The sequence below is a fragment of the Lutra lutra genome, chromosome 4, assembly GCF_902655055.1.
Source record: "Lutra lutra chromosome 4, mLutLut1.2, whole genome shotgun sequence".
Taxonomy (NCBI): Eukaryota; Metazoa; Chordata; class Mammalia; order Carnivora; family Mustelidae; genus Lutra; species Lutra lutra.
In genome coordinates, this window is record NC_062281.1 from 61,914,670 (window position 1) to 61,931,306 (window position 16,637).

Consider the following 16,637-nt stretch of genomic DNA (forward strand, 5'->3'; position numbering starts at 1 on the left):
TTGAAAACATGAAACCTAATTTTTTCAAGTTATGGGCGAATCAACACCTGTCAGAGGCTTCTGCAAGACATGAGTGACACGAGGCTTTTGAATGAAGGTGACCTCCATGGAATGACACCTCTGCACCTAGCCGCAAAAAATGGGCATGATAAAGTAGTTCAACTTCTTCTGAAAAAAGGTGCATTATTTCTCAGGTAAGGATATGTCATCAAAATATTTATATATTCTTTTTAATTGGCCATATTCTGGCTATTTTTCTATATTATTTTTAATTATGATAGCTAACTTTCTCACTAAGTACTTTTATCCATCTTACTTAATCCTCAAAACATACATGACTTCTCAAATATTGAAAGGCACATCAGTATTATTTCTGATTGACAGACAAAGATATCATAATTTATAAAGTTGAAGACTTCATTCGAGGTCACAGAATAAGTGGCTTTGTGGAAAGTAGTTCTCAGAACCTTTGAAATATTCTTGATATTTGGCTTCATCATGCTACCATCCCTTTAAGCAGATACATGTGCACACACATCCTATACAGATTCAGACTTTTTCATTCAGTCTGATGAATGATCGTTGCGGCCGGCGCGACAAATCAACCAGGAAACGTGAGGGTAAGAGGATGGTGAAAAGAAATTAAGAGACAAAGAGATGGGGGCAGGAGGGACACTGAGGAGGATGTCCAACAGTGCCAATTTTATTCCACATCTTACAAGCATTTATAAGGCAGATCACAATAGAAGGAGTAACCGCAAGTTTTACATTAACTACAAACAAATCTCGTGATGCCAGGTAGTCATGGCTAATGCCATTAGCTACTATTGATACAAGAAGTTACAATCAACCAGGGAGTGGATTATGGGAGGTACAGGAACAACAAGAACCAACTAATACAGTCAACCAGGGAGTGCGTGTGGGAAGTCATGTAGGCAAGCGCACGACACATAGCACAGATCCTTTCTCAGTGCCACTCAACCTTTCCTGTCCGTAACCCTTTATTAAGGTATTTGGACTTAAAGGGAGACACAAGTCAGGGCCTGGTTTGGTCCTCGTCTCAAGCCTTATCGTGGCCTCCAACAGATGATGAATGTGAAAAGCTCCTTTTGTGTTGCAACACCAGACGTGAAGAATTCTTAAATTTCATTATACTTATAGGAAGTCTAACAAAAAGAGCAAAGATAAAATAATTAAGCATTAAAAAATGTAGTATAATTAAATGACATCTTGGTAAAAAGAAAAGTTTTATAGAGGTTTGGTGAGCTATTTTCTAATTTTATCAGCAGGGAGGCAAAGAGCTTATTAGGCTAAGTTCAAAAGCACATTTATTATTATTTTTTTAATCAGAGCACCAGTCATGCAAAGTAGGGTTGCAGCTGCAAAAGGAATGCTCTGCTCAGTTCCCCCCTACCTCCAAGGGGCCACCAGGCAGTGGACATGCAAAGAGGATACCAAATGGATCCAGGCCAGAGATTTGTTGCTTAATGACATCATAATAACTGAAATGGCAATGTGGACTTTGTACCTTAAAATAATTGCTCACCAGCACTGAAATTAAATTATGTCAGGATCTCATTTTTTTTTTTTCTATCTCTAATTTGGAAAAATGACAGGCCTTCATTGTATTTATATCTTGAACTTCTGTTAGAAACAACAAACATTTTCTAAAGGTTAAGAAAGCATCTTTGAGAGCACAAGAGGAATACTCTCTTCAGACCTGAACACTTAGAAGAATAAGGAGCATTAAGCTAAGCATCTTAAGGTGATATTATTATTATGATTATTAGCAATATCTAGTGGCCATGAAGACTAATACGACCATCATGGAATTTTTTTAAAGATTTTATTTTTAAGTAATCTCTACACCCACCATGGGGCTTGAATTCACAACCCCGAAATCAGGAGACATGTGCTCTACTGACTGAGCCAGCCAGGTACCAATCATCCCCACCATGGAAAATTTTTGATGTGATATTTGATGAAAGAATAAAACAAGATTCAAAATAGTGTGTATAAGTACATTACAGCCTTGAAAAAAAATATGTACAGCACAGACATGCTAACTCTAGTTTTACCCACCTCCAGATGTTTATGTACTTTTATATTTTAATCTGCTAAATTAAAAAGTGTGTATGAATCACATTCTAGAAAGGTTATTTAAGACCATTAAGCTTGAAATTAGCTCATTTGTTAGAAATATGTAATATTTAGATGCTAGAACTCAGGCTTTTTTTGTTGTTGTTGTTATCTGACTCACCTTTCCAATGGGTAGCCTCCTTTCCCACGATTCACCTGTGAAGTGAATGCACAGTCTTTTCTTAACTCTTTCACAGTGACCACAATGGCTGGACTGCTTTGCATCATGCTTCCTTAGGCGGGTACACTCAGACCATGAAGGTCATTCTTGACACTAACTTGAAGTGCACAGATCAGCTAGATGAAGAAGGGGTAGGTACTGTGCTCCTCATACCTGCCCAATATCTTGGCATAGGAGAAACTTCCAAAATTACAAGAAAGCTGCCTTCTTAGCCACTCTCTTTCTTTCCTTGCTGCATTCATACTCTTTTGTGGGTTCTTACTCTGCAGGGGGAAAAGAATAAGAATGCCAACAGGGTGGATGCATGTTGAGAACACCTCTTAAGTCTCACGGAGACTCCACAGGCCCATGTAGATCGATGAAAAAATTTTCGCTACTCCCCAGTGAACCAAGGAAAATGAAGTCAGGGATAGGTCTTCATAAAACTAAGTGTATTGGATTTGAAGGACTATCCTTTATTCTGCTATGAAGTTCTCCCTCTTTTTATGGAGTGTATTAAATAAGTACACATTCTTTCATGAAATGATAGAGAGTTTTCACTGCTTTTTAAAATGTCTCTATGGGGCAAAATTAAAGACTGGCAACCTTCTAGCTATCTCTCTCTCTCTCTTTTTTTTTTTTTTTTTAAATTTCACAAGCCTGTGAAAACCCCAAATCTGGAAATTATTGCTCTAAGATAATAAATCTCTTGGAAGTATACTGTGGTCACTCCAGTATCCTTACCCTGAAAATTTGTCATTTATCCTTGTGGAATCATCCCACTGCAAAAAGAGAGTATGGAATTCCATATATACACACACGTAGCACCCCTTCCCTACCACACACACACACTCACACAACGCACACACTCACACACTATGTTCAAACTATAAACTCATTATGCGAAGCCTGATTCTGAACACTGGCTTTAAATTTTATGTATTTTGGTATTAAATAGTTAAGTTTTTTAATAATTTATTTTAAGCAGTTCAACAATGAAAGCAGAAAAATAGCCAGAGGGTGACCAGCCATTTTTACTGGATTTTCTTTGTTCTATTTTTTTCTTTTTTTAAGATTTTATTTATTTATTTGACAGAGAGAGCGAGAGAGGGATTATAAGCATGGGAGTGGGAGAGGGAGAAGGAAGCCTGATGCAGGACTCGATCTCAGGACCCTGGGATCATGAACTGAACTGAAGGCAGATGCTTAACAACTGAGCCACCCAGGCGCCCCAACTGTGTTCTGTTTTTCCTAAAAGAACACTGCGCTTCACTTTGCTGCAAGGGAAGGCCATGCCAAAGCCGTTGCACTTCTTCTGAGCTACGATGCTGACATCGTCCTGAACAAGCAGCAGGCCTCCTTTTTGCATGTTGCAATTCACAATAAGAGGAAGGAGGTAGTTCTTACGACCATCAAGAACAAAAGGTATGCTGTCTTCCTATCCCATTGTCATTTAGTGTCCTCTGGGCACATAGGATGATACACAACCTGAGAGGAAATAGGAAAAGAATAAGTTTCAGCTGTTAACATTCCTTAAACAGCAATTGTTTACATAAAATTTTTAATTAACTCTTTGGGTAGCAACAGACATGTTACTTAAGCTCTCTGGCTTTTGGTTTCCATTTGTAAATTCTGGGAGCATAGATCACCTTCATAACACCCATGTAAGACACATGGGGTTCAGGCATGTGTAGTCTTGTCTTTGTCTACCACACTCTGCCCTGATCTCCATGAATCTGCCTAACACTCTTTTACCAAAAGAAATGTCGAAACTGGATGTTGGTGAAAATAATCTCCAGGGCAATTATCATATGGTTTCACTTATTTGTGGAGCATAAGAAATAACATGGAAGACTTGGGGAGATGGAGAGAAGAGAGTTGGGGGAAATTGGTGGGGGAGACGAACCATGAGAGACTATGGACTCTGAAAAACAATCTGAGAGTTTTGGAGGGGATGGGGGTGAGAGGTTGGGTGAGCCTGGTGGTGGGTATTATGGAGGGCACGTTTTACATGGAACACTGAAAAGAAATTAAAAAAATAAATAAAAATTAAAATAATAATCTCCAGGGCATACCCATGCTGTTACAAGGCCATCTATTGGAATTTCCCTTAACACAGGATCTTTTGTGGTTGTGGATTTTTAAACCATACTCTATGGAGTTTTAATGATGAAGTTGGAGGGTCGTTTGTTCTACTTTTCATACATAAACTTTTTGTATAATCACAGGTATGCTCAAGGACCCAGTATCAGCCAGTCACGGACACAGAGATGAACCTTGTCCTATTCAAGACAGATCAAGCCTGTGTTTTGATCTCAAGTTTCCCCTGCCGATCACTTCTTTGAAACACTAGTCACTGCAAATGTGAAACTGGAAGTTTTCTACTGATTATGTAGATATTCTAGATGGATTTTACTGATAAGGTTAACAGAAAATTTGGGTACTTTTTAAAAGTAGTCTCTTATGACCTAGATCAGATCTCAGAGGAAAATGTCTCTTCTTTACTTCCTATTGGGGATTTATTTCCCCCTTGTGATCATAAGTATCTTCTTATTCTGTCCAACTGGATGGTGTTGGAGAAAGGAGCAGGCTATGCCATCTCTTGGCAGAATCCATGCTTATTAATGTACTTGACACGTTTTGTAGTTTAATGCAACGCATGATGTGTACATGGATTGAATGTTAACTATCATGTGTCCACTGTGTTGTTATTGTATTTATACGACTATGAATTTCTCTACCCAACATGACGAGGATGATTTCAGGATGAGAAGAAGATAAAAGCTTACCTTCTGTAGAAGGCATTTAGAGAACGAGAACAGTGATTATAACAGCCATCCTGGAATTTGTCCACATTTCTAATTTCCATTAATGGACAGAGATCCTATTAACGGATTGATCTTGATTCACGTATTGGTTCCACTGGGACAAATTCCGGTTTCTTCTAAAGTTATAATCTTGAATTTCGGCTGGTAGCTTTGCTGTATTGAACAGAAAGATTAAGACTTGTGTTTGTGCTATTATTATCACCACTGTTATTTTTTACAGATGGGAAGAATGCCTTAAGGTTTTTAGTCATTATTCTCCAAGCAATAAATGTCCAGTTATGGAAATGGTAGAATACCTTCCTGAATGCATGAAAGTAAGCCCTCTAGACAGAACTACTTCTGGGTAGATGCTTAGCATATAATATAATATAATATAATATAATATAATATAATATAATATAATGTAACAATTTAATATAAGGATTTATTATTGTGATTATTGTTGTAATCACAATGTAAATAATAGTAATTTTCATTTTTAAAGTAGTTTGTTGTTTCCCATAGGCTATCAATCAGGGAAGTTAGCCAACAATTATTTAATAAGGACCTAGATTAAAGGATGCTATTAGTTGTGTGGAATCTAGGAAAATATAGTTAGGAGATTTTTTTATTCAAATAATCCAAATCTAGAACAAAGACCGCTAATGGTAGTTGCTGGCTGAGTAAAGTCTCTAGCTGGTTTTTCTGGGGGCATGCATGTTATTGTCTCAAAGCTATATTAGTTGGTAACATTTAAAACCAGGCTACTTAAGGATCCAGATATCTGGCTTCCTGTAAAAATCAGAAGGTCTGGTGACTGGGCCTCCTCCTCATGAGGAAGGAACTGCTGGGCTAGTAGCAGCTGCTTCCTTTAGATGGGGCAAACACTGCTCCCATTGTGAACACTTTTCCTTTTGTATACTCTGTCTAATGCCTCCTGTTTGTTGCCATGTGTTGTCATTCTGGTACAACTGCTCTCCTAGTAGTAGAGAGATATTTCTCTGTATTTGCCTCTACCCAAACTGTGAAGACAGAAGCCAGCTCAGGGAGAGCCAGCATTTCAGAAACAGTCGGAAAGAGCTCTTAAGGCTGGTACAGTTTATTCATTTACACTACCTGCCTGGTCTCTAAGGACCTCCAAATGTGTGCTTCTCTGCAGGATTAAACATATACCCAGCATGTGACTGGACTCCTACAACAAGACAAACACTCATGAACTGTTGAGGATGTGAGTGTTTAAGGAACTAGATGGGAGACCTCCTTGGGAAGGTAGAGGGTCGAAGATCGGGATAGATATAGAATAATCAAAAGAAGAGGAAGGATGTCGAGTGTCATTCATAGGGAAAAATATATTCAAATACTGGAGGAGGCAATGAGACATTGAGACACAGGGGACATAGGGCCCGGTTCAGAGACTGATGGTCCTGGGATTTAGTCCTGGCTCTGCCTCTTGCTGTGCTGCTTTAGGCAAGTCATTTCACCTCTCTGAACTTCATTTTTGCTTTCTTTCTTTCTTTTTTTTTTAATTTTTAAAATATTTTATTTATTTATCTGAGAGACAGAGACAGAGTAGGAGCAGGCTGAGAGGCAAACGGAGAGGGAGAAGCCAACTCCCCGTTGAACAGAGAGCCCGATGATGCAGAGCCAGGAGCCCTGGATCCTGACCTGAGCTGAAGGCAGTTGCTTAACTGACTGAGCCACCAGGCACCCCCGTTTTCTGCTTTCTTTACCTCTAAAAAAGTGTTGCTGATACTGATCTTGCAAAGTGATTTAAAAAATTAGAGTTAAAACATATGAAGTATTCAGAATGGTGCTTGGCATATATTCTACTATCCTACTATTTTTATACTGCTTCTGTGGTTGTTAGCACTACAGCTACTCACACTTACTGTTTTTATATACTCAGTAAGCATTTGGTATGTGCTAAGTGCTTCAGATGCATTTTTTTCTTTACAATACCTAATAAGAAACTGGAGCCAGTCCAGTCCATAAATTATCATTTCAGGTGCTTAAATTTCATCAAAGGGAACATAAACATTCAGAATTGAAAATGGTCTTGGAATTTCTTACTTAGTAATTCCAGTAGTTGCAGTCTGTCCTAATGAATAATCATACATACAGACAGATTTATGTACAGTAATGTTTTCTGCTACATTATTAATAATAGTAAAAAAAATAAATAGTCACATGTGGAAAACATAGAACTGAAGAAATTATACTAAAATGTTAAGAATTATCACAATTGTAGATTATGATTAGTTTTTTCTTTTTTACACTACTGTATATTTTCTAGTTAGTTTTCTATAATTTCCTTGTATTTTAGTATTGTGAATTTTTCCTTAAATAGGGAAACTTGAAGGTCTTTCAATTTAGCCTCAGGTGACACATTTGAATAATTTCCATAATCCCTCCCCCATTTATCCACAGCCCCCCCACCCACCTCAGTCTATCTTTATTTTGTCTGTGCTGATGTTTATAAAATTCTCAGTCTCAGATCTGCTTCTTTGGTTTTGCTTTACACAGCACTACTGACTAGCTTTGTCTTCATTATTTTTTTTTTTATTTATTTATTCGACCAAGAGAGATCACAAGTAGAGAGGCAGGCAGAGAGAGAGAGAGAGGGAAGCAGGTTCCCGGCTGAGCAGAGAGCCCGATGTGGGACTCCATCCCAGGATCCTGAGATCATGACCCGAGCCGAAGGCAGTAGCCTAACCCACTGAGCCACCCAGGTGCCCCTCATTATTATTATTTTTTTTTTATGATGCCTTTTATGACCCTTAGTATCACTGCTGGGTCACCAACAGAGATTGAACTTTTTTAAGTCCCTCTGGTGCTTCAGACCAGCCAGGACAGCAGTGCCCTCCCAGTGGGGCCTGGGTCCCTGTTTCTCCCCGGCAGTTGCAAGTGGGGTTGACCAGACGTCCCATGAGTTTTGGGGGACACACTGGTGGGGTCATCTGGGGCTTTGTGTCCAGACTCTATTCCAGGAGGGCAAACTGGGCAGTATTTTTTTTTTCTCAGGATGATGAATTTGGGGCACCAAAAAGGTGCCAACACACAGATTGGGGGGTGACTGAAATTGTTTATGTTAATAGACACCCCATAAAAATATTTGTTCCTACACACCCTAGAGGTATGGCTCTAATAATCCCTTAAACATTCTCTCCTTTTCTTAAGCATCTAGAGGGCCTTCAGTATTGCTGTGTATAACATTTATTCCCTGCTGTGCTATCACGCAGCTCTGGATGAATACTTTGTCAGTGTTGCTCAGCAAGTGAGGTACAGAAACCAACCCAGTACTCCATGCTTGAGCAATATGGAAGATGACACTGAGACCAAAGAAAGACCCTAGTGCCCAGCTGTGAGATCACAATTAGAAACAATAAACTATCACTATAAGATGCTGAGCAAAGGAATCCTTCATATATTCTCTAGAAGCCCAGGACATCAAATCAGGCGAAACTAATGAAATATTTTTTACTCCAAATTTTAGTAAATGTAATTTCATTCTTAACCACGTGGTACATTTTCTGAATCATTTGGTGTTTCTGAAGCATACAATGATAGTTGAAACACTTTACATTTTAAACTTTGTTCCTTGATGACATGGATTATAGTTTATGTTGAGGCATCAGAAATGAAGGGAAGGGAAAGGAATATCTTGGTATAATTTTAGAAGGGGAATCAAATCCTGTCTCTTATGTAAGTCTTCTGACTAATCTCTTAGCCATTTTTTCTTTCTTAAAGGTCCTTTTAGATTGTTGCATAATACCCTCCACAGGAGACAAGTCTTGCAAAGACTACCATGTAAGTTTATTTTATCATGATAATTTAAAGTTTATTCTAATTCTTTAATGAATATTAAAAATGTTACTAGAGTTCCACAATCTCAGAAGTTGGTAATTATTATCTTCATTTGTCATATTATTGTATCATCTACTTGTGAGAGAATTTTTCCTCCATTTTCTCCCAATATTTTAATTGTTTCTAACAGCATTATTTAGGGTTGTTTCTAGTCTTCATATTTTCTTCAGTAGTACCCCCTGAAGAATGAAGTTCCAAAGTTCTAAGTGATCTTTTGAGAATTCATCTTCTTCCATGACTATGGGTTACAGAAGGTTAAGTAACAGGCTTCTAGGATTTTTTTTTTAAATGTGTAAAAGATTTTATTTATTTATTTGAGATAGAGAGAGAACTTGAGAGCATGAGTGGGGCAGGGAGGGGCAGAGGGTAAGGAAGTAGCGGACTTCCTGCTGAGCAGAGAGCCTCGCCTCAGGGCTTGATCCCAGGACCCTGAGACCATGACCTGAGTCCAAGGCAGAGGCTTAACCAACTGAGCCACCCAGGTGCCTCTAAGATACCTATTTTTTGAAATAACTTAATCTACATTTCTTCAGACAAAATGACTCAATTTTATTTGAACTACTTAATTTTCAGCAGAATGATAGCCTTGCATATTTGATTTGTCAAGACCTATTTGGAGGTATAGACTGTTAATTTTTTCAAAACTTTATCTTATACAGATGGAGTATAATTTCACGTATCTTCAGTGTCCATTAGAATTTACCAAGAAGGTAACACCTGCACAGGATGTTACATATGAGCCTCTTACAACCCTCAATGTAAGTCTGCTGTCTTCATTATCCAGGTAGTTTCTGCATGGCTTCTATAATGTTTTGGTACAATAGTTTCAGGAAGGGGGCTGGAAAGAATTTAACATTAATAATTTTAGATCTCTGTCCTTCATGTGTCCTAACCCCTTATTTTTTAGGAAAGAAAGTAGTCATTTTCTAAGGTAGCTATAATTTGATCTGCCTTAAAGTTCCACATTCTGATCACTTTAATCCTAATGGTCATATTATAAACCTGCCCCAACCTACAGTCCAATAAGCCACGGACAATATAGGCTGACAGTTGGCACTTGCTCCCGGCCTCTGCCCACCTAAATATAAACATATATATTTAAGACTTTCCTCAATGCAAAATCATGGGAAAATTCAAGGTTGATAGCTTACAGTCATAGCTTCCAAGTCAGCTAACCACTGGGGTCCACGGTAAACTCTGACCTTTCAGAACCACTTAGATCATTTTGGAGGAGTGATCCCAATCTGAAAGCAGGCCCAGCATACACAGTATAGACCCAAATTGCCCAAGAGACCTAAGACCAAACCAGCTCTTATTCCAAAGAGGACTTTTATATTTCCAGCAGATGGGACAATAAAAACCATGCCAATATGATCCACTGCATCTAAATCAGGGGTCTCAAACTCAACTATAGAGGAAACAGTTTACTAGATGGTTTAAAAGGAGATCTGCTATTGGCATCAACAAATTAGTGCCACGTGGGAAGGGCAGCCCAGCTTATAAACACTGGCAACAAATTAACACTGTGTATTAGCAAAAGAAAACCTATTTGAGGGTTAGATTTCCAAATGTGGTCTAGGGTCTAGATCTGCGCTAATAGGTAACTACTGACCACATGTAACTACTTAAAACTAATTAAAATTAAGTAAAGTTAAAAGTTCATTTCTTCATTTGCAGTAGCCACATTTCAAGTGCTCAGTAGACTATGTGTCTTGGGGCTCTCTATTGAACAGCACAAATATAGGAAATTTCCATCATTACAGTAAGTTCTATGGGACAGCCCTGATCTAGACCAGTTGGGAATTTTCATTCACTTTAAATGAATTAATGTTTCTGCATGAAAGACTTTGGTACAGACCATGATATCAACCATCACCTAAGTGGTTATCTAGAAGGCTTAGTGAGTATTTGGAGGAGGAAGGATTCAGAGTCACATGGACTTTATGCCCACAAGGCTGGCAGTGGAAACTGACTCTCATACTGGCTTTATGCAAAGAATTTTAGCTCTGCTGGAGTATGTTATGTTTTGCAGTTGTTACTATAGTTCAGACTCAATAGCCAAATGACCTAAAAGTAACTATACTTAACAGCTATTCTTAGGAGAATTTTTGTGTATGTATGTGGAGGTTTTTAAGTTGTAATTTAAAGAATAGGCAATACCTCTATCAGAGTGTATTGTTTTCACCACCAGAGTGAGAATAGAAGGAAATAAAATCTTTGTAGGTTCTAAAAAGTAATATGCTTAATAAGATACGGACTAGGAATAATTTCTATGAACCCAGCTTGCTTGAATAAATATACTGCACTTAGTGGACTTTTGGCAAGATTGAATAGTGCCTTAAAACCACGACAAACCTCTCCTTATTATACCTGAGCCAAGAGGGGTTCTTCTGGAAGGATAGCTGATCCATCATAGGAAAGTACTGTGCACAGAAGTCTGAAAGTCTAGATGGACCTATCAGTGCTTAGATTCAGGCAAGACAGAAACCTGTCCCTTGGTCAGTTCCCCACAAAGTTAGAACATTCCTCTCTTTCCTCCTCAGGGAGAATCTAGGAGTTGGGAATTTTCTCTTGATCTCACTGCTCCATGCTGGGAGAGGGACTGTGGTGATAAATGCCATGAATTTCCTGCTGTTTTTGATTGTGGTTCTTCTTGGCTACAGGCTCACTCAGGGTGCCCAAACCTCTTAACTGGTATTTCTCACAAAGATAGTTTTCTGGGTATTGCTATTAAGTTGATGTCTCTCCTCTCCATGGGTGTAGGAGGGTCTGGGATTTCTGTTCCATCTTGCTGACATCACTTCTTCTATATATTTCTTGAATAATTAAAAATTAATTTGGAGGCACCCGGCTGGTTCTATCAGTTAACTGTCTGCTCTTGATTTGGGCCCAGGTGATGATCTCAGGGTTGTGAGATCAGACCCCACATCAGGCTCCACACTGGACGTGGAGCCCGCTTAAGATTATTTCTTTCCCTCTTCTTCCTCCCCACCCCAACTAAGAAAAAAAAATTTGAAATAGATACTAGTAGTTCCCAATAATTCATGAAAACTTAATAATCTATAAGCTAATTTAATGACTATGTGTACTATACTATTTAAAATTCTTCTAGAAAGATAAACCCGAGTTTCTTCAAGTAAGAAAAAGGGTGTAGAGCTTCCTTCTTTATCTTTAATATCCTTTCCAGTTGTAATTTTGTATGAGATTAAAATGCTTATTCTATCTCAACTAGTGAGAAATTGAAAGAGACAAACTGAATCAAATAACCGCATGTACAAAATGGTTCTCTCTAGTTTGTTTTTCAAAATATACATTCTTGCTATAATTTTTTATTTTTCAGACTTTCATAAAAAAGTATTACTTTTACAATATTAAAATAAAATTATAAAACAAGCAAAGAAAAAGCTTAACTTGTGCTTAATAGTTTAATAGGATTTATTTTGTTTGATCTTATTTCTCAGGTAATGGTACAACATAACCGCATAGAACTTCTCAACCATCCTGTGTGTAAAGAATACTTACTTATGAAATGGTGGGTAGTAAGTAGTATTTCTTTTTAATAATGCCCCATTGTTTGTTTAAAATCTTCTTACTAATTGTTTAGATTTTATTATCTTAATGCTTTATACTTTGAAAAAGAAATGTGTTGAAGGCAAATTTTGGCATTAAAAATGTTGTTTGGGGGAGGAGTCAAGATGGCGGAGAAGTAGTAGGCTGAGACGACATCAGGTAGCAGAGCAGAAGATCAGCTAGATAGCTTATCAAACCATTCTGAATACCTACAAATCCAACGGGAGATCGAAGAGAAGAAGACCAACAATTCCAGAAACAGAAATTCGACCACTTTCTGAAAGGTAGGACCAGCGGAGAAGTGAATCCAAAGCGACAGGAAGATAGATTGTGGCAGGAGGGGCCAGCTCCTGGCAAGCGGCAGAGCAATGGAGCAGTAAATCAGGACTTTTAAAAGTCTGCTCCACTGAGGACCATCATTCCAGAGGTCATCCCGGAGTGAAGCCCACACGGGGACAGACTGGCCTCAGGTCCTGTGGGGTCATAGAAGGATCGGGGGTGTCTGAGTGTCGCAGAGCTCGCAGGTATTAGAGCGGGGAAGCTGGCTACAGAGACAGAGCCGAGGAGTGAGCTCTCAGCTCAGGGTTACCTTGAACTGTAATCCGTGGCACAGGCCACTGCTCTGTGAGTGGGGTCACCACAAGATCCAGGGAGACCCCCCTGGAAGAGCTCAGGGATCTGTGAGGTTTGGAGACTCCAGGTGGAACTGTGTGCCAGAGACAGAGACGCTTGGTCACAGGCTGGGTGAGCTTGAAGCGCAACCAGAGGCCAGGGAGACAGGAGTGCTTGAGCACTTTTCTCTGAGGGCGCACTGAGAAGTGGGGCCCGGAGCTCTCAGCTACTCCGGGCCGGAGATTGGGAGGCTGCCATCTTCATTCCTGTCCTCCGGAACTCTATGGAAAGCGTTTAGGGAACAAAATCTCCCGAAAGCCAAACTGGAGTGGATTACTCAGCCCGGCCCCTGGTAAGGGCGGTGCAATTGTGCCTGGGGCAAAGACACTTGAGAATCACTACAACAGGCCCCTCCTGCAGAAGATCAACAAGAAATCCAGCCAAGACCAAGTTCACTTAACAAAGAGAACAGTGCAATTCCAGAGGAGAAGGAAGCAAAGAATGGAATTCATGGCTTTCTCCCCATGAATCTTTAGTCTTGCGAAGTTAATTAATTTAAAAAATTTTTTTTTCTGCTGCTAAGTTTTTTTAAACTTTTACCCTTTCCTCTTTTAATGTTTTTTAACTAGTTTATCTTAATACCTTTCATAAAAAATTTTTTTTTGAAGCTTCATTATTATAGTCGTATGTTATCCTTCGTTGGATCTAACTTTATTTTTTGTATACACATAGGGTTTTTTTCTTCTAAAAAATTTGGGGTACAACTTCTAAGAGATCAAAATACACCCTAAATCTAACACTGGGCTTGTTCTAGTCTGCAGCCCGAGCAAATTCTCTCCACTTCTATTTTTTTTTTTTAAAGATTTTATTTATTTATTTGACAGAGAGATCACAAGCAGGCAGAGAGGCAGGCAGAGAGAGAGGAGGAAGCAGGCTCCCTGCTGAGCAGAGAGCCCAATGCGGGGCTCGATCCCAGGACTCTGAGATCATGACCTGAGCCGAAGGCAGCGGCTTAACCCACTGAGCCACCCAGGTGCCCCTCTCTCCACTTTTTTATTCTTTATTTTCCCAACCAACTTATCAACTCCTTTTTTAGAAATTAAAAAAATTTTTTTTCATCTTTATAGTCATATTCCATCCCTTCATTGTGTTTACCCTTATATATGTTTTTCATTCTTTAAAATTCTGGGAGGTAGTTTCTTCTAAGAGACCAAAATACTCCCCAAATTAAGTGGGTGACCCTGTTCTATTCACCAGTCTAATATATATATATATATATATATATATATATATATTTTTTTTTTTTCTTTATTTGGTTTCTTTTTGTAAATTTTTTCTGAACTTCTTTTTACCCCCTCACCCCACCCCACATACAATTTGGGGTCTTTTCTGATTTGGTTAAACCACATTTTCTTAGGGTCTTTGCCACCATTTTAGTATTTTATTCTCTCCTTTATATATTCTTATCTGGATAAAATGACAAGGCAGAAAAACTCACCACAAAAGAAAGAACAAGAGGCAGTACCAAAGACTAGGGATCTAATCAATACAGACATGGATAAATGTCAGATCTAGAGTTCAGAATGATGATTCTCAAGGTGCTAGCCAGGCTCAGAAAAGGCATGGAATATATTAGAGAAACTCTGTCCAGAGAAATAAAAGCCCTTTCTGGAGAAATAAAAGAACTAAAATCTAACCAAGTTGAAATAAAAAAAGAAACTAAAGAGGTACAATTAAAAAATGGAGGCTCTTACTGCTAGGATAAATGAGGCAGAAGAAAGAATTAGTGATATATAAGACCAAATGACAGAGAATAAAGAAGCTGAGCAAAAGAGAGACAAACAACTACTGGACCATGAGAGGAGAATTCAAGAGATAAGTGATACCATAAGATGAAACAACATTAGAATAATTGGGATTCCAGAAGAAGAAGAAAGAGAAAGGGGAGCAGAAAGTATATTGGAGAGAATTATTGTAGAGAATTTCCCTAATATGGCAAAGGGAACAAGCATCAAAATTCAGGAGGTGTGGAAAATCCCCCTCAAAATCAATAAGAATACGTCCACACCCCATCATCTAATAGTAAAATTTACAGGTCTTCGCAACAAAGAGAAAATCCTGAAAGCAGCCCAAGATAAGAAGTCTGTAACATACAACAGAAAAATATTAGATTGGCAGTGGACTTATCCACAGAGACCTGGCAGGCCAGAAGGAACTGGAATGATATATTCAGAGCACTAAATGAGAAAAACATGCAACCAAGAATACTATATCCAGCTAGGCTATCATTGAAAATAGAAGAAGAGATAAAAAGCTTCCAGGACAAACAAAAACTGAAAGAATATGCAAACACCACCAGCTCTACAGGAAATATTGAAAGGGGTCCTCTAAGCTAATAGAAACCCTAAAAGTAGTAGATCAGAAAGGAACAGAGACAATATATATTAAGAGTCACCTTACAGGCAATACAATGGCACTAAATTCATATCTCTCAATAGTTACCCTGAATGTAAATGGGCTAAATGCCCCAATCAAAAGACACAGGGTATCAGAATGGATAAAAAAACAAAACCCATCAATATGCTGTCTACAAGAAACTCATTTTAGACCCAAAGACACCTCCAGATTTAAAATGAGGGGGTGGAAAACAATTTACCATGCTAGTAGACATCAAAAGAAAGCTGGGGTGGCTATCCTTATATCAGATCAATTAGATTTTATGCCAAATACTATAATAAGAGCTGAGGAAGGACACTATATCATGCTCAAAGGGTCTGTCCAACAAGAAGTTCTAACCATTTTAATTATCTATGCCCCTAACATGGGAGCAGCCAACTATATAAACCAATTAATAACAAAATCAAAGAAACACATTGACAATAATACAAAAATAGTAGGGGACTTTAACACTCCCCTCACTGAAATGGACAGATCATCCAAGCAAAAGATCAACAAGGAAATAAAGGCCTTAAATGACACACTGGACCAGATGGATATCACAGATATATTCAGAACATTCCATCCCCAAACAACAGAATACACATTCTTCTCTAGTGCACATGGAACATTCTCCAGAATAGATCACATCCTGGGTCATAAATCAGGTCTCAAACAGTACCAAAAGATTGGGATCATTCCCTGCATATTTTTAGACCACAATGCTCTAAAGCTAGAACTCAATCACAAGAGGAAATTTGGAAAGAACCCAAATACATGGAGACTAAAGAGCATCCTTCTCAAGAATGAGTGGGTCAACCAGGAAATTAAAGAAGAATTGAAAAAATTCATGGAAACAAACGATAATGAAAAAACACAACGGTTCAAAATCTGTGGGACACAGCAAAGGCAGTCCTGAGAGGAAAATATATAGCAGTTGAAGGCTTTCTCAAGAAACAAGAAAGGTCTCAAATACACAACCCAACCCTACACCTAAAGGAGCTGGAGAAAGAACAACAAAGAAAGCCTAAACCCAGCAGGAGAAGAGA

At 38.5% G+C, this 16,637-nt stretch overlaps 1 protein-coding gene across 2 annotated transcripts in view; it reads left to right on the plus strand.

Annotated features, from left to right (window-relative positions):
- The window catches only part of TRPA1 (transient receptor potential cation channel subfamily A member 1), an 82,077-nt gene that overhangs the window by 38,768 nt on the left and 26,672 nt on the right, over nucleotides 1-16,637 (plus strand). For both annotated transcript variants that reach the window (XM_047728437.1, XM_047728438.1), the window contains exons 13-19: nucleotides 30-194; nucleotides 2,337-2,451; nucleotides 3,558-3,724; nucleotides 5,348-5,441; nucleotides 8,854-8,913; nucleotides 9,630-9,728; nucleotides 12,432-12,502. In XM_047728437.1, coding sequence (XP_047584393.1) covers nucleotides 30-194; nucleotides 2,337-2,451; nucleotides 3,558-3,724; nucleotides 5,348-5,441; nucleotides 8,854-8,913; nucleotides 9,630-9,728; nucleotides 12,432-12,502 — 771 coding nt within the window. The remainder of the gene's footprint in view (nucleotides 1-29; nucleotides 195-2,336; nucleotides 2,452-3,557; nucleotides 3,725-5,347; nucleotides 5,442-8,853; nucleotides 8,914-9,629; nucleotides 9,729-12,431; nucleotides 12,503-16,637) is intronic.